The sequence below is a fragment of the Eptesicus fuscus genome, chromosome 1 (assembly GCF_027574615.1).
Source record: "Eptesicus fuscus isolate TK198812 chromosome 1, DD_ASM_mEF_20220401, whole genome shotgun sequence".
In the NCBI taxonomy this organism is placed as follows: Eukaryota; Metazoa; Chordata; class Mammalia; order Chiroptera; family Vespertilionidae; genus Eptesicus; species Eptesicus fuscus.
The window spans coordinates 129,982,057-130,007,814 of NC_072473.1; the positions used below are offsets into that span (position 1 = coordinate 129,982,057).

A 25,758-nucleotide genomic window follows, 5' to 3' on the forward strand; every position below is an offset into this window, starting at 1 on the left:
CCAAGCCCAGCAGCAGCGGGCGGGGCCTGAGGGGGCCGGGCCAGGTGGCTGCCGCCCCGGAAGCCCCCTGGCCCCGCCCGCCCAGGATCGTCCCCACCCGGAACGCAGCCACCCGGGGCGCCCCATCTCCAGAGGTGCCAGCCTTTGAGACTTGGCACTTCGGGGTACCTGGAACGGTAATGGCCAAACCCTTTGCCCTTTTAGAATGCAAATATTGCCAGGGCTGCCTCAACTCAGAGCCCAGGAGAGCTTGCCTTTGGGAAGGACTGACTGGGTTTCCTGAGCTGTAAACAAACAAACAAACAAACAAACAAACGGTGGAGGCCCTGGTGAAACCTAGGTATATTGCCAGAATTCGGAATATTTCAAATTTTGGAAAATTTTCCCAGTGCAGCCCTAGCTGGATTGGCTCAGTGGATAGAGTGTCAGCCTGTGGACTGAAGGGTCCCAGGTTCAATTCCCATCAAGGGCAGGTGACCCTATTGCGGGCTTGATCCCTAGTAGGGGCATGCAGGAAGCAGCCAATCAGTGATTCTCTCTCATCATTGATATTTCTCTCTCTCTCTCTCTCTCTCTCTCTCTCTCTCTCTCTCTCCCTCTCTCTCTTTCTCTCTCCCTCTCCCTTCCTCTCTGAAATCAATATATTTTTTAAAATTTTCCCAGTGCATAGATGGTGTATTACTTAACATTCAGTGGTGGGTGAGACTGCCCATTTTGTGTGTGTGTGTGTGTGTGTGTGTGTGTGTGTGTGTGTGTTAAGCATGTTAAAATATTTCCTCAAGCAAAGGCGTGGATGTTCACTATAAGTGGAATAAAGTAGGACAGAAAATTGTGCCTCATTGAGCCAGATCAGGTTTTGCAACAAATGGTTCCAAATTGTGGGGAAACTCTCAGTTTCCAGAGCTGTGGGGACTTGGGAATTTCGGATAAAGGATCTCGGACGTGGAAAAAACCTCTTGGCAGTGATGGGAATCGGACTGCAGTGGCGCACAGGCCGAGAGAGAACAGGGCCTGGTGAGCATCTGCTCAGTAAACGGGGGCAAACACTATGAATAGTGTTCGAGCTCAGGGTGTATCTGATACTCTGTTCTGCAATCCTAGGGAAGTCCGCTTTTCTGGTTCTGAGGCAAGGGGCTGTCAGCCCGGCCCTCCATGAGGAATGGAAAAGGAACAGGAGTTTTATTGCTGGGAGCTTGGCAAGATGGGGGGAAGCTTCTTGGGGTGCCAGGCTGGGTGACAAGGCTGACAGCATTTGGAGAGTGTGTTGCCCTGAGCAAGTAATTTCTCCTGACTCGGGCTGGATTTCTGCATGTGAGACAGGCACCTGGTTAGGTGTGCTGGGAGCACACTCTCTAGATTGGACATTGGTTTTATTCTCAGCTCATTTGAGGAGAGAGTTGTGGCTGGAAGGCCAGGATAGTTCAACCGAAGGGCTTTCACGCTCTCCATCCCTTAGGCTCTGGCCCCTCAAAACCAAAGAGGGGACTCCCCTCTTTCAGCCCAGTGAAAGAGTGATTGGATAGTGGAAGGGATGAAGCCTACTTTCCTAGGGCTCAGTGTGTGCTTTCCAACTGTGTGAAGACTGAAAACGTGCTTGCGTTTCTAGAGCATAACATACTCTGCTCTTCATCGGGGCCTTTGCACCTGATTTTCCTGCTGCTGTCAATGTACTTCTCCCAGTTCTTTATACATCTCGCTTCTGGTCATTCAGGTCTCAGCTCAAGTGTTATGTCTTCAAAGAGGCCAGCAACCCACCATAATTACCTTCCCCAATATAACCTCCTTTTGCTGTCTTTATAACTCTCACTTTTTTAAATTTATTTATTGATTAAGGTATTACATGTGTCCTTATTCCCCCATTACCGCCCACCTCCCATTCATGCCCCCACCCCCCTGTTGTCTGTGTCCATTGATTAGGCTCATATGCATGCATATAAGTCCTTTGGTTGATCTCTCTCCCTTACGCCCATCCTCCCCTACCTTCCCTCTGAGGTTTGACATTCTGATTGATGTTTCTCTGTTTCTGGATCTATTTTTGTTCATCAGTTTATGTTGTTCATTATATCCCACAAATGAGTGAGATCATGTGATATTTATCTTTCTCTGCCTGGCTTATTTCACTTAGCATAATGTTCTCCATCTCCATCCATGTTGTTGCAAATGGTAAGAACTCCCTTTTTCCTGCAGCGTAGTATTCCATTGTGTAGATGTACCACAGTCTCACTTCTGATATTATTCATTTTCCTGTCTGTTCTGACATGTCTACCCCCAGCACAACAACTACACAGGGATAGAAGTTTTTGTTTTTCCCCCAGCATCTCACCAGCGCCTATCACACACAGGACAAGGTAAACAGTTGGCGTCAATTAGCAGTTGTCAAATACAGGTGAAATTAAGGCTTGGGAATCAGGCCTGGATTAGATCTAGTTTCGACAACCCCTCCCCCAGCTAGACTAGGTATATAGTCTTTGGGCCTCACTTCCCTCCTCTATGAAATGGGCGTATCATATAGATGTGTAACCTGATGGATACAGCGCAGGTGAAGCCAGTAGCAGGGTTACTATTATTAGTCTCAGGAAGCCTTTCCTTACTTCTGTAGAGCCATACCTACCCAAGCTCTGAGTCAGGGGCGGCCCACGCCCCCACAATGTCTACAGTGCTCACCATTCAAGGGTTTGCATCTTCACCGCTTTATACCCCAACTCCCAGCCTGGCTTTGCGGGTCCTTCCCTCCTCCCCAGCTTCCCTCTTTGTTGGGGAGATGGGGCCACGTGTTCAGGATGTGGTAACAGCGAAGGTGACTGGCCATTTCTGGCCTCAACGAGCGCCGGCTTCCGGGCTACCCAGCCACGAGTCCCGCTGGCCATGTAAGCCTGGGCTTGAGGGCTCTGTTCCCAGGATGGAGCAACTGGCCTCTCCCAGGCCCGGGAACGCCCAATGTGTGGCATGTGCACACAAGCCCGGCTGCAGCTCGTCGCCATCTAGGGAAGAGGGGGGCGCGGCGCAAGGGTTCTAACAGCTTTTTTTAGCTGGGCCCGCTGACTCACACCTTCCCTGCCCCGCCCCGCCCCAAAGGGGCCCAGGGCCCAGCCCTTGCTCTGAAAGTGTCAGGCCGGAAGTGAGAGACCGCAGGTCCCAGTGAAGGGAGCCACCCGGCTCCTAGCCCTGCTATCCAGCCCGCCTTGGAGAGGATTCAGAGCCAGGGCTGTGGCTAGACTGGTGTACTCTCGCCGCAACAGGCCCACCTCTGCATTCCCCACGCCACGCGCAATAATTATCGGAGCCCTGAACACCTCCAAGAAGGTGACATCAATGAGTGGCTTAAGAAGCAGGAGTTGGCGAAGGGAAATGGAGTGGGGAGAACCCAGCCGGGCTGGGCAGAGACTTCTCTAGAAGCATGAAAGGAACAGTACTTGTCAGTGGTTGCAAGAAGAGGCCCTTCTCACATCCGGATTGTCCCTCCCCCTCCTTTACCGGGTGGACTGGGGAGCCCCACCCCGCCTAGAGCACCTGGCAAGTCAAGACGGAGCGGACCGATTTATTACCTCCCCCGCCCGAAACAAGAAGCGCAGGCGGGCGGGAGAGAGGGCCATACCACTGACACCGCGAGGGGAACTCAGGCTGGCCGACTGAACAGCAGCGGGAGGGGGGACCAGGCCAAGTGGCAGTTCTGCTGGCGAGGCTAATGCGAGGCGCACGGAGCCCGCGGGGTCCAGGTGGGGCAGTACAAGTGAGCACCCAGCCGTCAGATATGCTCAGTGCCTCCGCCTTCCAGCTGCCATCTCCAGGGCCAGCTGCGTGGTCGCCGGGACACCTAGGGCCCGCGAGAGCCGTTCCTCGCTGGGCACCAGCCAGGGCCCCGGGGAACCCGGGGATCGGTCGTCTGGGTCCTGCGTGCGGCGCTCCGGAGGAACCCCAAGGCCGTCTGCTGCCCCCTCTGGGGTGGGCTCCAGGCTGGGCCGGGTCTTGGGCGTCGTACGGGATTGAGGGGGATGAAGTGGGGAAGCGCTGGCGCTAGGAGACCTCGTTGCCTCTGGTCCCCCAGGATCTGGGCTGCGATCTGGGAATGGTAGGAACGCAGGTTAGATTGGGGGAGTTGTATAGAGAGCTGGCCCCTTGTCCAAAGGTGGCCAGAAGACGCCAAGTGCTGAGACAGAGACTCCGCCCTTTGTAGAAACCTTCCATCAAGGCCTGGACAGGTCCTTCAGGAACAGACACTACCCCTCAGAACACCCAGCACCTCCTTTCCAGAGACCCTGCCCCTCCTGGATCCAGAACCGCTCAACCCTCAGAAATCATTTCCCACAACCCCCAAAGGAAATCAAACCCCTCCCATCTAAGTCCCTAAAGTCTCCCATTGCACAAGCCACCTCCCTCTACTCCCAACCCTTCCCCTTATGAGCCCTTGTCTTTAGGAACTAGGTCCCCTACCCTCTGCATCGCCTTCCCACCCCCTTCCCACTCACCCCACTCAGCCTTCCCCTCCAAGGGCCACGCTTCCTTCCCAACACCCGTTTTCACCCAGACCCCTTCCTTCTTCCCCCCTCTCAGTACCTTCTCATGCTGAGACCCTCCCCACCTCACCCCCACTTTTGAGGATGCCATGACCCCCTCACAGATACCAAACTCCCAACCTTCCCCACTGAGACCACCAAACCCTTCTCACCCAGTACCCCAGCCTCTCTATTCTGTGACCCTCTCCTTCCCTTTACAGATCCCAGATCCTTCTCCCCCGGGGAAACCCACCATCTCCTTTCTGGGGTCCGCCCCCCCTCTCAGGCTTGCTGGGGTGGGTCTCAAGAGGCCTGCTCAGCACCAGGTGCAGCCGGGGGCCACCCCTGCGAATCCGCTCCACGACCTGGGCGTGGGTGAGACCCTGAGTTGACTCTCCATTGACTTGAAGCACCAGGTCACCAGCCTGTGGGAGTACAAGGCGAGGGGTGTTGTAGGAAGGGCAGGTGGAGAGCACCCTGACCGAGGAAGAGGGCAGGCTCACCTGCAAGCAACCGCTGCGCTGTGCTGGCCCGTCCTTCAGCAGCCCCCGCACCGCCAGGGGGGTGTCCCTGGCCTCATCTCGGCCTCCACTCAGTGTGAGGCCAAAGCCTGCAGACCCTCGCACCAGCTCCACACAGAACGGACCAGAGGCCTGAGGTGGCTTTGAAGCATAACGTGGCTTCATCTGAGTCACTTGGGGCGGCACAGTGCGTGTCCCCAAGGTCTCTGACCGACGATGCTAGAGTAAGGACAGGAGTGTACATACATTGCCAGTCTCGAGGCAGGTGCCCTGGATTAGGAGGACTAGGTGGTACCTGGGGCCGGTGTTCCACGAAAGTGGGATTAGGCAGGCGACTGTCCGTGACCTCTATGTCCGCAGAATGCAGCTCGCTAATGGCTGGGGGATGAGTGGAGGGAATCCAGGGTTGACCTCCATGTAAACTGCCTAGGTCCTGCCCCGTGAGTTGCCATTCTAGCCTCATCTCATGGACTTGCCTCTAGACTGCACAGACAGAATTGCCTGCCCGTTGAACTAGTCTCCACACACTCAAATGACGGTCCTGATCCCGATTTAATAATCCCAGCCCTGGCTCTTTGAATCATTCCCCACACCTTCCTACCTCCTTCTAATTACACTGGGACCTTGCACCTCAAATAAACCACAGGCCCACCTTGGAGAGTGCAACTCCAGGATTTGACTCCGGAACATTCCAGGCCCCACCCTCTAATAGCCTATAAATCTCAACCAATTCCTGACATTTTGAGATCCCAGCCACAATGCATTTATAGGCTCCACCCTCCAGGCCCGCCCTTAACTCAGTGCTCGCTCTGCACATTTTCCAGGCCCGGCTTCCTCAGGAGTGACATTCAAAGCCTCCCTGCTGGGGATCCTCGCACCCTCAACCAATCTTCCAACACTCACCTACTGCCATAACCCTCCAGGTGTCACCTCCTAGGAATATTCTAGGATAACCCAAGGCCCCCCGCCCTCGAATCTCCCTCCAAGCCCTGTCCTCCTAACTCACACCCTGGGAGCCCAGCTCCAGTCCGCCCCCGCTCCCGCTCACCCCCCACGCCCCCGCACTCACCATCTTTGGGGCGTAGACCCAATGTGGCCCCCGCCCTGCGTACCAGCGCCGCCACATCGGCCGCGGCTCTGGCCGCCAGGGGGCGCGCGTCCAGCCGCGCCAGAAGCTGCCTAGCGCTGGGGCCCACTGGCTGGGGAGCGCGGCGGCCTGTTCCGGACGGATGGGGGAGAATGGTTCAGCGAAACCCCGACCTCGGCGAACCCCCACACTCCCCGACGTCCAAAGACCTAGAAGGCCCCTCAGGATCTCCGGAGCCCCTCCCACTCCCGCGGGAGTTCCGGAGGTCGCTGACTGTCCCTCTCATCCTCTGTGAATCCCAGCCTTCGCGGGTACGCGTGTGGACACCCTCCTCTCCCCCCCCCCCCCCGGCCTCCACGACATCCCTGGGGACAGCTGTTTGGCCCAGTGTTCCTGCACCCTCCGAAGGCCCCGTGGCTGTCTCTGCAACTCTCCGAATGCCCCTTCCTCACCCTCATTCCAAACTCTTACCCCCCAATACGAGAGGGACCCCGACTTCCCCAGATGTCCCACGAGAACACGGTCTCTCCCGTTCCCCACCCCCCCGGGGCCCGGGACTCCCGACTCCCCCTCCAGATGCCCTGGGCAATGCCCCAGGCCCACGTCCTGGCCCCGGATTGCCCCTCAGCTTATCCCCACGGGCCCGCATCTACGCCCCCGAAATTCATCAAAGACCCAGTGACCCTGGGCAGGCCCCTCCCGCAATCCCCCCCCCCAGAGGCTCCTGAGAGCCCCCCAACTCCTAAGCTGGCGCGCAGCCCCGTGGCAGGCAGGGGGTAGGGGGCCTCGAGCTCAGCCCGGGTCGCTGGGCCCCTGCCTGCCGCCGCCGCCCGGGTACCAGGCTGCTGTTTACCACCTGTCAGAAGGCACGGCAAGGAGCGCACAGGCGGGGCGGGGTGTGCGGGAGACGCGCCTACCCTCCCCCCTCCCCCCCCTGCCACCGCCGTACCTCCTCTGCTCCCCCTAGGGTCCGTGGCGCCCCTCGTGCGCGCCTCCATGACCCAGAGTCGCCCCGGTGGCCACACAGCCTCCCGCGACGCGTTCGGAGCGCCCGCGCGCACTCACCTGGCTGCCCGCCCGGCCTGGCCGAGGTGAGGCCGGCCTGTTCCGTGCCTAGCGCCCCAGCCGGCGGGGTGACCTACCTGGCGGCAGGCAAGGAGGCCTGGCTGTGGGCGCCAGCGCTTGGCCTCGCTCTGCCTTCTGTCTGAACCCAACCTTGCCAGCATTCTCTGGGACCCGAGCACCGCTCGCTCAGCCCTAATCCTTGTTCCTTTCCCCAGGTTTGCAGCCCTGGTGGCATGCCTCTCTGAGAACCCTTGCCCATCTCCAGGGCCCCTGCCCCTACAATTCATCCCTGAGACTGTCCTTGTACACCCCATTCCTTCACAAAATCCCCAGGACTAACCATCTTCGTTGAAGAAATTCCCCACCTGCAGACCCTTGAGCACCCACCCAATTGGCAAGCTCCCCGTCCCATCTCTTTTTTTTTTCTTCTTTTTTTAAAAATATATTTTATTGATTTTTTACAGAGAGGAAGGGAGTGGGTTAGAGAGTTAGAAACATCCATCAGCTGCCCACACTCCCTACCGGGGATGTGCCCACAACCAAGGTACATGCCCTTGACTGGAATCGAACCTGGGACCCTTAAGTCTGCAGGCCGACGCTCTATCCACTGAGCCACACCGGTCAGGGCTCCCCGTCCCATTTCTGAAGCATTGAGGCTTCCCGTGCTTGGCAGCCTGCCCTCATCATCCATGCATTCTGGCCTTTCAATAATGCCCCAGTTTGCAAGTCTATCCCACTGAGGGATCTACAGAGCCTCAATCTCCCGTTCCCCAACCTGTAAGGACCTCCCTACCCTATCCACCAGTTCAGGAAACCCCCAGCACAGGAATGGAAGCTGCCCTCTGCACCTTTAGAGCTGGGAATATTGAGAGTGGGGTAGAGCAGTGAAGGAGGTTCAGTGTGTCCCCACTCCACTCGGGGGCTGAGCTTGAGGCCCCTTGAGCAATCTGGGGCCATGGCTTGGGTCTTGAGGATTGCCTAGGCCCTAGAGCCGTGGTTGGGAAACCGCGGCTCTCGAGCCACATGCGGCTCTTTGGCCCCTTGAGTGTGGCTCTTCCACAAAACACCACGGCCTGGGCGAGTCTATTTTGAAGAAGTGGTGTTAGAAGAAGTTTAAGTTTAAAAAATTTGGCTCTCAAAAGAAATGTCAATCGTTGTCCTGTTGATATTTGGCTGTGTTGACTAATGAGTTTGCCGACCACTGGGCTAGGGTATCTGGTCAGGTCAGAGGTGGGGGAGGCAGGGGACCACAGGAGGAATGAAAGCAGAGACCATGCAGCCCCGGTCACCTATGACAGCACTGGGACCAAGAAAGGTGGATGAGAGAGGTTGCCCAGCCAGCCAGAATGGACATCAGGACACCGTGCATCCACAGCCTATAGTGAAACAGTCAGGGACCAAGTGAATGCTGGGGATGAGTTGCCTGAAGCTGGTGCTGTTGTCACCTGGCTGCTGGGCCCTGGGCAGGTGCCCAAGCCCCTGCAGCCCTGCTTCTTCCTCCATGAAGTGGTAGTCACAGGCTGTCTCTCACTGTCCCCATTTCTCCTTCCACTACAGTAGCTCTGCGCCCAATTGCTCCCCCTCTCGGGCCTCTGTCCCCAGACATCCCACACCTTTTCAAATCCGGAAAGAGCTTCATTTCTCCCCTCTCATTGGCTGGTGTCCCCTCCCACCAAGGTGCCTTCAAAGCGTCCTCAAGTCCAGGACCCAACTGCCTCTCGACTCTCCAGGGGACCTGCCCTTCCCCGGTTTTTGAGCCCCCAACCCTACCAGGCTCAGGGTCCTAAGCCCTCCCATGGCCCCAAAGGTTCCAAGGGCAGCCCCTCCCCAGCCCACTAGTTCCTCAGTAGGGACTGGCTTAGGCAGATATTCACTGCACAGTTACTGAGTGCCTACTTGTGCTGAGCTGGCATGGCCATGGGTGAACCTGAGAGGGGGTGGTGAAGGATGGAGAAAAGACAGACAAGAGAATAAAGCTGGGGCTAGGTGGGACGCTCCTCTCTGATGGAGAGACAGCCTACAGCCTGCAAGCCCAGTCTTTATTTTATAGCCAGATTCCAGGAGGCAAAGTAAGGGCGTGGTCAAGATGTTTACAATGTTCTGGGGGGGGTGGAATCTACTCAATTACATGCACCTGATCAAGCTTTGTTTACTTGCTGCACCTCCCACAGCCCATGTCACTTAGCGAAGTGGGACCACGGGTTCGGACCATAAGGATAAGCTTACAACTATAGCCTTTGGCTATAATTGTGCTGGGACTTGCACATCGCTTTGCCACAAGAGGATCGTGACCTCTCACTAGTCCCAGGCTTGAACCTGTCCAAACGCTGTAGCTGCTCTCCACACCTACTATGTGCAAAGCTCTGTTGGAGGCTGCAGAGTTCCCAGGTAACTTGGGCTCCAGTTCTGCATCTCATTTTTAGGTGTTAGGTCTGGGCACGGAGTCTAACTTCTCTGCACTCGACTTCCCGACTTCCCCTTCTTACATGTGGAATAACAACGTTCCCTGGGTGGAAGAAGGGCCCCAGCCCAGGGTCCAGGGATAAGAGAGGCACGCCAGGGTAGAGCGAGGCCTAGCGCTGTTGCCCACAGCCAGGCCTCCTTGCAGAACGCCAGGTAGGTCACCCAGCCCGGCTGAGGCGCCAGACAGAGAACAGGCCGGCCCCACCAGGTCCAGGCCAGAGCGGGCGGGCAGGTGAGTGCGCTCCAAATGCGTCCTTGGCGGCTGTGCGTCCACCTGGGTGACTGGGTCATAGAGGCCCGCACCGGGGAGAGAGGGCGGGCGCGTCTCCCGCACACCTCGCCCCGCCTGTGTGCTCCTTCCTGTGCCTTCTGATAGGTGATACACAGGCAGCCCGGTCCCAGCGACCCGGGCTGAGCTTGAGGCCCCCTACCGCACCCGCGCCACGGGACTGCCCGCCAGCTTAGGAGGAGGGGGGACTCTCAGGAGCCTCTGGGGGATGTGCGGGAGGGGCCTGCCCAGGGTCACTGGGTCTTTGATGAATTTCGGGGGCTTAGATGCGGGCCCGTGGGGATAAGCTGAGGGGCAATCCGGGGCCAGGACGTGGGCCTGGGGCATTGCCCAGGGCATCTGGAGGGGGAGTCGGGAGTCCCGGGCCACGGGGGTGGGGAACGGGAGAGACCGTGTTCTCGTGGGACATCTGGGGAAGTCGGGGTCCCTCTCGTATTGCGGGGTAAGAGTTTGGAATGAGGGTGAGGAAGGGGCATTCGGAGAGTTGCAGAGACAGTCACGGGGCCTTCGGAGGGTGCAGGAATACTGGGCCAAACAGCTGTCCTCAGGGATGTCGTGGAGACGGGGGGGGGGGGGGGGTCCACACGCGTACCCGCGAAGGCTGGGGTTCACAGAGGATGAGAGGGACAGTCAGCGACCTCCGGAACTCCCGCGGGAGTGGGAGGGGCTCCGGGGATCCTGAGAGGCCTTCTAGGTCTTTGGACGTCGGGGAGTGTGGGGGTTCGCCGAGCTCGGGGTTTTTCTGACCCGTTCTCCCCCACCCTCCCGGAGCAGGCCGCCATGCTCCCCAGCCAGTGGGGCCCAGCGCCAGTCAGCTCCTGGCGCCCCCTGGCGGCAAGAGCCGCGGTCGACGTGGTGGCGCTGGTACGCAGGGCGGGGGCCCCAATGGGCCTGCGCCCCAAGGATTTGCGTGTCATTGTTCCCTACTGGACTATAAGCCTCTAAAGAGGAGGAGGTCTATTTTATTTATTTTTTTTTTAATTATTATTTTATATTTTTATTGATTTCAGAGAGGAAGGGAGAGGGAGAGGGAGCGGAAGACAGAAACATCAATGATGAGAGAGAATCATTGATTGGCCGCCTCCTGCCCATCCCCTACTAGGGATGGAGCCTGCAACCAGGGCATGTGCCCTTGACTGGGAATCAAACCCGCGAACCTTCTTTGCGCAGGCCGACGCTCTAACCACCGGTCGGGGCTGTTTTATTAATATTTGAACCTAAAGCTTGTCAAGTATTAAATCTTGCATCGGTGGGCATTATTTACATGTCTATTTTGTATTATTTTACAAATACAACTGGTATTCACAGATTCCCTCCCCCCTTAATTATTTATCTTACCTACACTTTCCACACCAATAGGGCACAGTAACATGTACACAGTAGGCGATCAATAAATACTTGCAAGATACCTACACGAAGAAATGAATGCAGGGCAAGAATGACACCACCTCTTATCACGCCTACCTCCCGGAGGAATTACATTTCCCAGCATGCTTGGCGCTAAGTGCGTCTCTGAAGTAAAAGCGGCAATTACTTCCCACGGCCCCTGATTCGTCTTCACGGGTAGATGCCGCGGTGCTTCATGGGAAATGTAGTTCACGCGCCCGTCCTCCGGCCCCCGGCAAACTGAGCCCAAACTAAACTTCCCAGCAAGCAGCGCGCGGTCCTGGGAAGAGGAGCAAGATGGCGGACTCTGAAGAAGGTGTTTCGCGGCCCGTGGGACCCTCTACTGCCCCAATTTCGTTTAGCTTCAGTCGTACGGTTGCCCGAAGACGGCTGGCCGACCGGGGAGAAGACCGGGGTACGGCTGCGGAAGAGAAGGATTTCTTGAAGACCGTGGAAGGGAGGAAGCTGCAGAGGTGAAGCGCTGGTTCTTTCAACCCTTGGAAATCGGTGCGGTGGGTGCAAGGGGGAGGGTGCAGTCTGAGTTGGCTGTCTCGGTGCCAGTGGCCTGGGAAGCCTGAGTACCGCGTGAGGAAATTCGTGGAGGAGAGAAGGCGGGAGTTTGTAGGACAGGAAGAACTGAGCCTGATGGCCCTGGGGATTGACGAGAGGGAATACATCCTGAGAGGGGGGTGTCTTTAGGATTTGGGAGCCCTGAGGTGTGTGCGTTCTGAAAGAAGAAAAGGAGAGAATGACAGGACCCTAGTGTCTTAACTGAAATGGTGGGGCTTCTCCGATATGGGAACGGAATGAAGCGGCAGATTGAGGTTGGGGGAGGCCATCCACGGCCTAATTTGGAAAGGCGGGTGTGGAGCCTGGAGCTCTGGAGAGAGTCTGGACTGAAGATGGTGATTTGTGGGTCATTGTGGAAGCCATTGACTGAGGACTGATTACTGAAAGGCACAGGTAATTGTTGGGGGTGGAAGAGGGGATCCAAAGAAGGTTCTCTGGTTCTATCCAGAGATGTAACTGAAGAACCAGACAGAGCCTGGTCCGTGGGCCTGTGGGTGAGTTTGGCTCTGTGTTTCCTCTGAATGAAGGGTTGTGGCTCAGCACCACTGACCAGGCTACTCTTCCGACTTAATCCCTCTGTGTTTACATCAGCGTGAGTCCCTCAGAAGCCCCCAAGGAGCTCGTCATCCCTTTGATCCAGAATGACCTTCGAAGGCAGCCACTAACCCAGGCCCCTGGCCTATCCACAGATATTGAGGTCACTGGGGATGGGGTGCTGACCCAGGCTGTGAAGGAGCTCATTGAGGGTGAGTGATCCCTCTTTGCCTTGCCCCGGTGAAGGAAGAACACTAGAAAAGTGGAAGGGTATGGTGGGACCTCATTGCTCCCTCCCATTCTTCCTTAGAATCCAAGAAGTCTCTGGAGGAAAGAGAGAATGCGGGTGTCGACCCCACGCTCGCTATCCCCATGATCCAGAAAAGATGCACCCCCAACGAGGAAGGGGCAGGCAGCGAGCCCCGGGCTGAGACAGTGAGCTGGCCCCTCACCCCCCTCCTGCCCCAGCCGCTCTTTTCCCTATCTGCCAGGCCTTCCCTGCACAGAGCAGGGAAAGTCTGTGTGTGTAGTAGAGGCCTGCTGCCTACCCCTTCCTCCTTCCATCCTTTGGAGTGTTTGAGGAACACCAAGGAGATTGATGTAACGGGATTGGAATGAGTGAAGGGGAGGGGTAGTAAATGAGGTCAGAAATGGTAGCTACATCAAGCAGGCCCTTGTGGGCTATGGTGACGGCTTTGGATTTACTCTGAATGGGATGAGAGCCATGAGAGGGCCCTGAGCAGAGAAGGGACAAGGCATGATTTCTCTGGCTGCTGCGAGCAGAACAGACTAGTAAGCAGATGGAAGCAAGGAAACCTACTGGCTACAGATGATGGAGACTGAGACAAGAATCGTAGGAGGGAGACTTGGAAGGACAGCTAGGGTTTAGTGAGAAAAAGAAGAGCAGGGTGAGTACTCCTAATGGCAGCAGCAACCCAGACAATGGCATTTTGGCAGGAAATCTATGTGATAACGTATCCAACATGGAGGCAACTTGTGTGTCTGGAGTGAGTATAAAGAATTGAGGGAGCCCGGCCAGCGTGGCTCAGTGGTTCAGTGTCAACCTATGAACCAGGAGGTCACGGTTTCGATTCCCGGTCAGGGCACATGCTCGGGTTGCAGGCTCGATCCCCAGTGTGGGGCGGGCAGGAGGCAGCCGATCAATGATTCTCTCTCATCATTGATGTTTCTATCTCTCTCTCTCCCTCTCCCTTCCTCTCTGAAATCAATAAAAATATATTTAAAAAAAAAGAATTGAGGGAGTGATGATGAGAGGTAAGACCATGAGAGGTGAGGGTTGTGTCTACAGAAGGAACCAAGTCTGTCTTTCATACCCAGAGACCTACATTTTACCTGTTTACTCACAGTTTTTTGCAGTGCCTTTTGTTGTTTTGTTCTGAAATTTTTATTTATTGGTTTTAGAGAGGAAGGGAGAAAGAAAGAAACATTGAGTTGTTATTCCACTTACTTATGCATTCATTGGTTGATTCTTTATGTGTCCTGACTGGGGATTGAACCCACAACTTTAGCATAGCAGGATGATGCTCTAACCCAGTGGTCGGCAAACTCATTAGTCAGCAGAGCCAAATGTCAACAGTACAACGATTGAAATTTCTTTTGAGAGCCAAATTTTTTAAACTTAAATTTCTTCTAATGCCACTTCTTCAACATAGACTCGCCCAGGCCATGGTATTTTGTGGAAGAGCCACACTCAAGGGGCCAAAGAGCCGCATGTGGCTCGCGAGCTGCAGTTTGCTGACCACGGCTCTAACCAACTGAGCTACTCGGCCAGGGCTGCAGTGCTTCTTTGAAGCCTAGTTTTCTTTTCTTCTTTCTTTCTTTCTTTCTTTCTTTCTTTCTTTCTTTCTTCTTTCTTTCTTTGTTTTAATGCTCACCTGAGGATATTTTTCTACTAATTTTTAGAGAGAGTAGGAGGAAGAGGGAGAGAGAGAAACATCAATGTGAGAGGGACACATTGATTGGTTGTATTCCCACACTCCCCAACCAAGGCTGGGGATTGAGTCTGCAACCCAGGTACATGCCCTTGACCGGAATCAAACCTGGGACCCTTCAGTCTGCAGGCTGACACTCTTTCCACTGAGCCAAACCAGCTAGGGCTGGAGCCTAGTTTTCTTACAGCCCCAGACCACCATCTCTTTTGACTGAACTGCTCTCATCAGCCTTCAGATGTCTTCTGGTTTCTCTCATCATAAAAAACAAAATACTTTCACTTCACTCTCCATCCTGTTCTAGCTTTGGCCTCATTTCTCTCATTTTCCCTCCTCTTGCAGTTTCATCCATCCTTCCTCTCACTCAGCCTAGAAACCTTATCATCACCTTTAACTCCCCTCTTTATTTCATACCCTGTATACAATCTGTCAGCAGAATCCTATCATGTCCCTTTTCAAAATACATCTAGAATCTGACCACTTCTCCCCATCCACTACTGGCATGCTGGTCTGAACCACTAGCATCTCTCATCTGATCTATTATAGTTACTCACTAGCTGGTCCCCCTTGGGGCTGCCACCCTCTTGTGACTCCTGACCAGCTCTCTTAATTAATTTCTTGCCAGCCCTCTCTGCCTCTGCATCTCTGTTTCAGTCAGGTTGACTTACTTTCATGATGGTTTACCCACCTACCAGATCTTATCTGCCTCAGGGCCTTTGCATCTTCCTTCTCACATCCTCATGGCTCCCTGTTATCTCCGTCTGGTCTCTCCTCAGAATGTCAACTCAGTGACACCCCCTTCTTCATCTTTCTCATCTCCTTAACCTGCTTTCCTTTCCTTCATATACCTTATCACCACCTGACATACCATGTTTTATGTATTTTACTTCTTCTGTGTCCTACAATTAGAACATAAGCCCCACAAGGTCAGGATTTTTGTGTGTGTCTGTTTTGTTCATTGCCTTATCCCCAGCACCTAGAACAGTACCTGGCACTGAATAGGTGCTTTGTAAATATCTGCTGAAGGACTGAACTAGAGGCGTAAAGTGAGGGATGGCAAGAGTCAATCAAAAGTTACCCTTAAGCTGATTGGAAAAGAAGCATTGAGGGTTACCCAGTAGGGGGTAGCAAATGCACTTCAGAGGCCTGCTACTGTGAGCAAAGTCTGACTGTCCTTCTTCCTCCTGAACCCGCAGGTGCCCAAGGAGGCCGATTACGAGGCAGTCCCTGTGGAGGCGTATGGGCTGGCCATGTTGCGGGGCATGGGCTGGAAACCTGGCCAGGGCATCGGTCGCACCTTCAGTCAGTGAGTTCTGGGGTAGGGCCATGGGGACAACAGACAGAATAGTAAACGAGACCCCCCTGTGCTTACTGCCCACCCAGAACCATCTAGGCATGGGAAGGGCACATTACCACCCTAACCAATTCAGGAGTCTCTCCCACTGCTGTTTCAAACTCCTATTTGCCCTTTGAAACTCCATGATTGGATCCCACTTATGGAAAGATTGCCTCTCTGGGCATCAGCTTCCTTGTCTGAAAAACGGGCATAATAACAGCATTGACCTCCCGGGTCTGTTGTGAGAAATAAGTGAACTTATACATGTAAAGCACTCGCAGGAGGTCCTGGCCCCAAATAAGCATAGACTAGACACTTGCTACTACCACACAGTCTTACAATCCCTCTCCACAGTTCTAAACTCCAAAACAATTCTGAAAACCAAACTTTTTTTCATAAATGTTTTGGCAGCCAAATGTGACCTGAATTGACATTGTTTTGTAGTGTATTTCTCCTGCTTGGTATGAATATTTGTATGATTTCCCCTGTACAAATATTAGTGTATTTGGTTATACTATGGATCTTATGTAATGGGTGGCATATGTTAACATGTTACTGGGTTGAATCTAATGAAATTGCCATTTCTGTAGGTCACAGTGCTCCTACCATGAGATGGGGATGTACACTCTTAAACATTTTGAAAGGGTGGGATTTGGGTAGGGGTTGGGGGGGGGGAATGGAGCATTGAAGACCTTTACATACCCCACCAAGCCTATATTTTGTGCTCTCTACAGAGTGGTGAAGCCCCCTGTCAACTCACTGAGACCTAAAGGGTTAGGACTGGGCGCCAACCTGGCTGAGGTCCAGGCCCTGGCCCCCTCCGGCCCCCACCGCCCGCCGAGGCCAGGTGAGGAGCAAGAGAAGGATAAGGAAGACCAACCTCAAGGACTGGTAGCAGGAGGAGCTGTGGTGGTTCTTTCTGGCCCTTACCGAGGCCTCTATGGGAAGGTAAGGAACCGAGATGTGCCAGGAGCCAAAGACGGGCAGCAGGAAAGATTGATGTGAGGGTCAGGACGGAGAAGAATTGGGTTTGGGATAGAAAGGCTGGGAGTCCTTGTCGTTTAGGCCTTATTTGCCTTATTTGGTATCTTGCGGCCACTTGCTGGGCCTTTCTGAGCCTCAGTTTCTAACTAATGGGGAGAGAATGCCATATGCCACAAGTGCGTAAGGATTAAATGCTTAAAATATGTCCCAAGCCCCACCGTCTGGTGGGGGGAACACAGGGACTAGGCCTGGTCCAAGCCCTCAGGGGTCACAGTCTGGTGGAGGAGACACAGGGACCAGTCCCAGACCTCAGGGTCAAAGTCAGCCTTCAGATGTCAATGGCCATCCGTCAGACTCCCCTTCCAGGACTTGGCCTGGACCAAACTTGGTCCCCACTCTCAGGGGTCACAGTCTGCTGGGGGAGACACGGGTCAGGCCGATTAGAGGTAAGGGTGGAAAGCTTGGTCCTAGGAACGTAGGTCGAGTCCACTCAACCTTTGCCTAACTACTTCTTCCCAACACTGTAGGTGGAAGGCCTGGATCCTGACAATGCCCGGGTCATGGTTCGCTTGGCCATGGGGAGCCGCATGGTGACTGTTAGTGAGTACTGCCTACGGCCTGTCTCCCAGCAGGAATTTGGCAAGAACTCTAAGAACTCCTTGGATCCCAGTGAGTGAGCCTCTTACCTAGCTGGGGATGAGAGGGCTTGTCTTGGGCTCGCATGGGGTGTGTGTGTGTGTGTGTGTGTGTGTGTGTGTGTGTGTGTGGTGTGGAAACCATTTCCTACCCTCGGGAGGTCTATTTAGGGTGGTGAACCTCTCTTTTGGTAGGGGGTGAGAGCAGCTAGGATTATGGCATAACCGGGGAGGAAGGCATTTTAGGCATGTCGGCAGAATGGGGCAGTTTGGCAGATGGCCGATGGGTGCCAGCGGAGCTCCCCGGGACTCCTAGCCCACACTAGGCAGGCGGCTCGGGCAGGCGCTGTCGGCACAGGTTGTGGCGGTTGGGAAAGGCTTCCTGAAGGGGGCCAAGACAGTTGAGAGGAAGGGGAGAGCGTTCTAATAGTCCAGGCAAAGGCATGCTTGGAAGAAGGCACACTTTGGCAGACGGGAGGTGGTCTGAGGCTGAGGTGAGACATTGAAGGTCTTTCCTGGTTCTCCCCCTTGAACAGGCAAAACTTCCTCAGGGCAGCATAACGGAACAGCCTCGTTGCGGAAGGGTTCAGAACTTCCCACCCGGCAGGGAGCAGAAGAGAAGCGGAAACACCTTCCAGACCGGTGGGGCCCTGGGCATCTGGGGTGACAGAGGAAGGTAGGGGTGTGGGGAGGCTCCGGCAGTCAGAGAAGGCTTCCAAAGGCAGGTGCATAGAAGGAACTAGAAACGGTACTGCGGGTGGGTTTTACAGCATCAGCAAAGGTGGGGCGGCCAGAACACACATCTGACCAAGCCTGGTGTCTGCCCTGTCTCCACAGACAAGATGAGCCTCCAGCCAAGAGTGAGAAAGCAGCCTCGAGGAGGCAGCACTGGTTGCACAGGGACCTGCGTGTGCGCTTTGTGGACAAACTGCACAAGCGCGGCCAGTATTACAACACCAAGGTAGGCACCCGCAGCCTAGGTCCCCTTCCTCCCCCAGGGACTGGGCCCCCTTCACCCGCTAACATTCTCATGTCCCCTGACCCTCTCCCCAGATGATAATCGAAGATGTCCTCAGCCCAGATACTTGTGTGTGTCGGACAGATGAAGGCCAGGTCCTAGATGGTGAGTCTGAGGGATGGCCACTGGGTCATCATCCTGGAGGCTGATCAAGAAGGCTGTCTTAGCCCTAGCCAGTTTGGCTCAGTGGCTAGAGCATCAACCTATGAAGTGAAGGGTCCCAGGTTTGATTCTGGTCAAGGGCACATGCCTGGGTTATGGGCTCGATCCCCAGTAGGGGGCATGCAGGAAGCCACCAATCAATGATTCTCTCTCATCATTGATGTTTCTCTCTCTCCCCCTCCCTCTCTCTCTCTCTCTCTCTCTCTCTCTCGCTCTCTCGCTCTCTCGCTCTCTCGCTCTCTCGCTCTCTCGCTCTCTCGCTCTCTCGCTCTCTCTCTCCCCCCCTCTCCCCCTCCTCTCCCTCCCTCCCTCCCTCCCTCCCTCCCTCCCTCCCTCCCTCCCTTCCTCTCTGAAATCAATAAAAAAAATACATACACACACACACACACACACACACAAAAAGAAGGCTGTCTTAGCCTGGCTGCCGTGGCTCAGTGGTTGAGCATCAACCTACGAACCAAGAGGTCACGGTTCGATTCCTGGTCAGGGCACATGCCCGGGTTGTGGGTTGTGGGCTCGATTTCCATTGGGGAGCATGCCCGAGGCAGCTGATCAATGATTTTCTCTTATCATTGATGTTCCCCCCCCCCCCTTTTTCTCTTTCTCTCTCTTTCTCTCTCTCCCCCCCCCTTCCTCTCTGAAATCAATAAAAATGTATTCTTTTAAAAAGGCTGTCTTAGTCCAAAAGCCTGTCCAGGCGAAAGCTGGGAGGTTGGGCAGAGTTGAAGTTTTTTGCAAGGCCCAGCATCCTCTAACACGGTGTTAGATACTTATCTGAGCCCCGCTTTCCACATCTGCAAAAGTAGCCTGGAAATGACCCATTTCTTCCTATTGTGACTGATGCCTTATGTGGGTGTGTGTTGAACTCCCCATGCAGGGCAGGGCTTAAACATGGTCATAGTAGGCAATGTCTTGTTACCACCACCACCCATCATCATTGTATGTAAATGCTCCCTTTGGTACAACTATTGCTAGGAACTGCTCCTTAGGTTTCCTCGTCTGTGAAATGGGTGTAGTAGGACTCCCATCGGTCAACAGGGTACAGGTGGCTCCAGGGAATACATGAAAGACCCTTCTGGCCCTTGGCTGCCGACCTCACTCCCCTTTCCTTCTCTGCAGGCATCAGGGAAGACATGCTCGAGACCCTCATCCCCAAGGTCCAGGGCAAACGGGTGATGGTGGTCCTGGGGCCACAGGCTGGAAGGGTGAGTCCCAGACCTGGGAACGGGCAGTGGGAGCATGCAAGGGATGTCCCAGGGTCTGGGTTGGCCTGGCTGACTTCAACTCTCCCTACTCTAGGTGGGCCATCTGCTGAGCTGGGACAGAGAGAAGAGCCAGGCTGTGGTGCAGCTGCGGAGAGAGAATCAGCTGCTGGAGCTTCACTATGATGCTGTTTGCGAGTACATAGGCCCCACTGACTCAGATGAAGACTGACCCGTGGACCCATTCCATTCCCCAGTTGCCACTTACTGTTTGGTGGTGGTGTTGTTTTCAGTTACCAGTTCTGTACATTGTCAAAAGCCTGCCTTGTCACTGCTCTGTCCTGCACTTGCAATTCAGCCCTGGGACAGGGACTGGGCATGAAATGGATGGACCAGAAGGGAGGCCGGAAACAAACGTAGTATTTATCAGCAGTTTGTATAAAATAAAAAGCATTTCAAATACTTAGATGAAGAGCTCATAAATGGTATGCTGAGCTGTGAGTGGAGGTGGGAGGTGCGCCGAGGTGGGAACCACTTCATTTTTCAGCCCTACTGCCCTGCTTGGGCTACCAGACCATTTAAAGGATCCATTCCCTCACAAACTCACTCAGAACACGGAAGCTATGAAATCTGTCCCCTAAGCAGATACTATGGAGTCTGGAACACCACATCTCTGGACAATTTTCTGAGCAAGAATCCTAGCAATGGCTCTGCTTCTCATCTTGGTTCAGAGCATAACTTGAGTCCAATGATGGCAGTGAAGAGGAATGGAAGCATCTACCCATGAATGGGATATGTTAGCACTCCTTTCCAAAGGAGCCAGTTATTTTCATGGACCCCATTTTAGCCCCAAAACTTTGGCTTGAAGGTAAAAAATCTTTTGCCTTGTGGCTAGGTAGCTCAGTTGATTAGAGTCATCCCAATAGGCCAAGGTTTTGGGTTTCATCCTTGGTTAGGGCACATAAAAGAATCAACCAGTGAATACATACATAAGTGGAACAACAAATAGATGCTTCTCTCTCCCTTATGTTCTCTCTAAAAAAAAATAAAAACTGAGAAGGGCTCTGTCTCAGGTAGAATTTGGTTGCTCCAGGTAACTGGATTCTCAAAAAGGTTATTGTTAAAGAATCCTCAAACTTTTCTGTTTAATGGTCTGAGATACAAAATCAACAAGGGAAGTCGGAGTTTAGGCACAATTGCTTTTTTTCTTTTTTTTTTCTTTTTTTAAATATATTTTATTGATTTTTTACAGAGAGGAAGAGAGAGGGATAGAGAGTTAGAAACATCGATGAGAGAGAAACATCGATCAGCTGCCTCCTGCACACCCCCTACTGGGGATGTGCCCGCAACCAAGGTACATGCCCTTGACCGGAATCGAACCTGGGACCCTTGAGTCCGCAGGCCGACGCTCTATCCACTGAGCCAAACCGGTTTCGGCACTTTTTTTTTCTTTTTTTAAAATTGTTATTGAGCCCTAGCCGGTTTTGCTCAGTGGATAGAGCATCGGCCTGCGAACTGAAAGGTCCCAGGTTCCATTCCGGTCAAGGGCACTGCCCAGGTTGAGGGCTCCATCCCCAGTGGGAGACTTGCAGGAGGCAGCTGATCCATGATTCTCTCTCATCATGGATGTTTCTATCTCTCCCTCTTCCTTCCTCTCTGAAATAAATATATATTTAAAAAATTGTTGATTTTAGAGAGAAAGAAACATCAATTTGTTATTCCATGTATTTGATTGATATATGTGCCCTGAGCAGGGATGAAACCCAAAACCTTGGCCTATCAGGATGACTCTAACCAACTGAGCTACCCAGCCAGGGTGGCACAATTGTTCCTAAATCATCCCCAGTCACTAAGTCATAGATGTAATAAGTAGGATTTGAGTTAGATCTAGGCCACTGGTACAAAGTCCTGATGGGTCAGAATGCGGCACAGTGCTAGAGAACTTAAAACACGCCTAGAGCAGGATAGTAAAGATAAGTTGCTGTCCCCACTGCCAAGCAGGGGCAGACTGCTGTTTAGAGCCACAATGAGAATAGCCATGTGCTCCTAAGGTAAGCGATGATTATGGAACCTTCCAATATTGACTAACCCCAACATGAAGTACACTTGCACAGACTGACTTTTTTGCCATTCCCTAATTCCAGAACTCATCTGTTTTCAAGATTGACCAAACAGGCTTGTTAAGGGAGATAGCAGGCACAAACCCTACTCCTAGTTCACCTATATCCAGTCATTGTGAGTGCATACACTACCCTTGGGATTCCAGGCTTGGTAGTATTTTTTTTTAATTTCTTTATTGATTAAGGTGTCACATATTTGTCCTCATCCCCCCATTTCCATCCCCCATCCCCCTGTTGTCCTTAACCATTGGTTAGGCTCGTATGCATGCACACAAGTCCTTTGGTTGATCTCTCCCCCCTTACCCCCACCCTCTCCTACCCTCCCTCTGAGGCCCGACAGTCTGATCGATGCCTCCTTGTTTCTGGGTCTGTTCTTGTTCATCAGTCTATGTTGTTCATCATTTCCCCTAGATGAGTGAGATTATGTGTTACTAGAAATATAAGAACCGAATGTGAGACGAGCAATAATAGTTATGCTGACAGGCAAATGAATCAGTCTGTAGTAAGTTTCTTTCTGGACCAACAGTTCTTTTGAGACCCAATTTCAATGTCCACCAGTTCCTTATGTGTACATGTCGGCACTGACTTTTCAGCTCTGGATGGTGGACAAATGGTGGTAATGCAGGTCCGACTCCCTCTGGTTTGGTCTCGCCCGACGCAGGGGCACGGCTTCACCTGGACTCAGGGGCGAGCGGCCTCACCCGGACCTGGGACCTAGCATCACCCAGGCCCCGGGGCGCGTGGCCTCACCCGGACCCAGGTATGCGCGGCCTCACCCGGACCCAGGGGCACATGGCCTCACCCGGACCCAGGGGCGCGTGGCCTCTCCTGGACCCAGGGGCGCGGCCTCACCCAGACCCGGGACCTAGCCTCACCCAGATCCAGGGGCACACAGCCTCACCTGGACCCAGGATTCAGCTACACCCGGACCCAAGGGCGCGTGCCCTCACCCGGACCCAGGGGCACGTGGTCTCTCCCGGACCCAGGGGCGCGGCCTCACCCGGACCCGGGATCCAGCTTCACCTGGACCCAGGGGCGCGTGGCCTCACCCGGACCCCGGGGCACGTGGCCTCTCCCAGACCCAGGGGTGCACGGCCTCACCCGGAATGTTTGGTAGTATTTTTAATCCGGGGGAAGGGTTGGGATTCTAGAGTTTGAGGATTCTTTGACAATAACCTTTTTGAGAATCCAGTTACCTGGAGCAACCAAATTCTACCTGAGACAGAGCCCTTCTCAGTTTTTAATAATCTTGGCATAGCCACACAGTGCTCTAACCAAAGGCCCTACCCAGCCAGGGCTTCAGAGCTTTTCAAATACCCCTCTGGACATTCTATTCCCTAGCTCTGACTTTCATGTTTATTGGTCAACCTCTTGTTTGCTCTAACTCTTATCACCAATTTGGCATGTCCAGTACTCAGCTTCCTCTGCTGTGTGTGCTTCACGCAGTCAAGAAGGCCTACTCCTTTCTCCAAATCATAATAAATCCATCTTGGTAACACCCTTGAGAAGGGCTCAGAGCTCCCTGGGGAAGGGCACCAGTCCCCTGTGTCTGCCCTGCAACATGGCATAACCTGGGAGTTGTGGACAATCCCTCCAACTCCTCCATGGACCATGATACTTAAAATAGATCTTTCATCAGATTCTGATTTCCTGAAGTTAACATTTCTCCCAAGCCTGCCTTTGAAAACGGGGCCTAAAGTTAGTGAGTACTGCCTTATGTCCAGAATGCCTAGCCTACTCTGCCTCAGCCTTCACTCTTGCTCTCACAGAGCCTCAAGGTTACACAGAGGTGAGAGCCTAGGGCCACCTCAGTTCTTTTCTGGGTCTGCTTACAGCCTTGCACATGAACCTACATCTGTCCTTCCAGATCCCCAGGAATATGTCAGAACTTTTCTCTTTTTAAAAATTTTATGTATTGAATAGAGAGAGGAAAAACATCGATATGTTGTTCCACCTATTTTTGCATTCATTGGTTGATTTCTTGTATGTGCCCTGACTGGGGATCGAACCCATAATCTTGGCATAGCTGGACAGTGCTCTAACCAAAGGCCCTACCCAGCCAGGGCTTCAGAGCTTTTCAAATCCCCCTCTGGACATTCTATTCTTTGGCTCTTACTTCCACGTTTATTGGTCAACCTCTTGTTTGCTCTAACTCTTATCAACACTACAGGCAACTGTGGAGTTAAACAATGACCACCAACTGTTTTGAAATGGCTATGCAAACAGTTCTGAGTCAGGTCAAACAAAGATGAGCTCTGTAAGGGGAAGTGTCTCAGGAACTGCCATACAGGTGACAATTATCTGGGTCTCACACCCACTAGGATGGCTTCTATTTTAAAAAAAGAGAAGTGTTGATGAGGATGTGAGAAATTGGAACCTTTATGACTATTGGTCGGAATATAAAATGGTGCAGCTGCTATGGAAAATAGTATGGCATTTCCCCCCAAAATTAAAAAAACAGAATTACTATTTAATCCATCAATTCCACTTCTGGATATATAGCCAGAAGAATTGATTTTGCACACCCATGCTCATAGCAGCATTATTCACAATAGCCAAAAGGTGGAAGCAATCCAGTGTCCATCAGTGAATAAGCGAAGTGTGGCATCTATATATATAAAAGCCTAAGCGGCCGAAACTGGTTTGGCTCAGTGGATAGAGCGTCGGCCTGCAGACTGAAGGGTCCCAGGTTCGATTCCGGTCAAGGGCATGTACCTTGGTTGCGGGCACATCCCCAGTAGGGGTTGTGCAAGAGGCAGCTGATCGATGTTTCTCTCTCATCGATGTTTCTAACTCTCTATCCCTCTCTCTTCCTCTCTGTAAAAAATCAATAAAATATATTAAAAAAAAAAAAAAAGCCTAAGCGACCAGAATAACTGGAATGATAGGTCGCTATGAAGCACACTGACCACCAGGGGGCAGATGCTCAATGCAGGAGCTGCCCCCTGGTGGTCAGTGCGCTCCCACAGCCAATATCCCCGAGGCCGGCTAACCTCCCACAGTTCCTCTCCCCTGCCAGCAGGCCTCACCAGCAGCTGACAGGAACGCCCCAGCCTGCAGCTGAAAGGCCCTGATCGGCCCTGATCACCAGCCAAGCCTAAGGATCCACCCATGCACGAATTTCGTGCACAGGGCCTCTAGTATACAAAATAAACAAAAAAAGGGGGAAATGTGGTAGTGCATGCAATGTTATTTACCTTTTAAAAGGAAGGAAACTCCAACACATGCTGCAACACAGATGAACCTTGAAGATATTTTGCTAAGTGGCATAAGCCAGTCACCAAAAGACAAATTTTGTGGTATCTAGAGTAGTCAAATTCACAAAAATGTAGAGGGTTCCGGTGGCAGTGACTGCAGCACATGGCGACCCTAGGACATCCTGCTCAGGAGACACCAGCGGCCCCAGCCCCAGGATACCCCATGTGCACTGACACCTCCAGGGTGAAGGCAACGCAGCATCTAGGAAGCAAAAGAAGAAGAAAAGCCAGATCGGGGCCTTTGTGTCAAATGGAACCCGGAAGGCCTGCTAAAAGCCAGCCCCAGAGGAATCCCCTCCAAGCCTGGAGGCCCAGGCGAAGCAGCTGGCTCGGGAACTGGCCTGGTGCGTGGAGTAGCTGGAACTGGGCCTCAAGATGCAGAGACCAGGCCTGAAACAGAAAGAGCAGGCTATTGGGGCAATCCAAACCCTGCACAGCTAAAGAATCCCTCTGCCCAGGAAGAGGCAGCTGATGCGCTCCTTGTTTGGGGATTACAGGGCGCAGATGGAAGCCGAGTGGCGCGAAGCCCTGTGGGCTCTCAAGACAGCAGCCCACTCAGCCCACGTGCAGCCTGTAGGTGAGGCCTCCAGAAAGAAGAGCTGAAGGGTCTGTAGGCCCCACCTAGAAAGGGGAACCAAGGCCACCCTGGACATTCCAAATGAAGAGTTTAGGTTCCATTTCTTTTAG

The 25,758-nt window shown here is 53.4% G+C and overlaps 2 protein-coding genes and 1 pseudogene across 2 annotated transcripts; 2 read left to right on the forward strand and 1 right to left on the reverse strand.

Moving 5' to 3' along the window:
* Positions 1-3,518: 3,518 nt before the first annotated feature.
* On the reverse strand, positions 3,519-7,156 carry MAGIX (MAGI family member, X-linked). The gene is made up of 6 exons (XM_028134921.2): positions 7,051-7,156; positions 6,084-6,230; positions 5,310-5,392; positions 4,997-5,233; positions 4,747-4,918; positions 3,519-4,060 (listed from the first exon to the last, which is right to left on the reverse strand). The coding sequence occupies exons 1-6, from the start codon at positions 7,097-7,099 to the stop codon at positions 3,756-3,758; spliced, it is 993 nt and encodes a 330-aa protein (XP_027990722.1). The 5' UTR covers positions 7,100-7,156; the 3' UTR covers positions 3,519-3,755.
* A 4,436-nt stretch (positions 7,157-11,592) lies between these two features.
* On the forward strand, positions 11,593-20,160 carry GPKOW (G-patch domain and KOW motifs). The gene is made up of 11 exons (XM_028134925.2): positions 11,593-11,777; positions 12,466-12,620; positions 12,719-12,843; positions 15,554-15,663; positions 16,428-16,641; positions 17,205-17,346; positions 17,849-17,954; positions 18,150-18,273; positions 18,366-18,435; positions 19,612-19,697; positions 19,792-20,160. The coding sequence occupies exons 1-11, from the start codon at positions 11,602-11,604 to the stop codon at positions 19,924-19,926; spliced, it is 1,443 nt and encodes a 480-aa protein (XP_027990726.2). The 5' UTR covers positions 11,593-11,601; the 3' UTR covers positions 19,927-20,160.
* A 5,014-nt stretch (positions 20,161-25,174) lies between these two features.
* On the forward strand, positions 25,175-25,758 carry LOC103301320 (UPF0488 protein C8orf33 homolog; annotated as a pseudogene).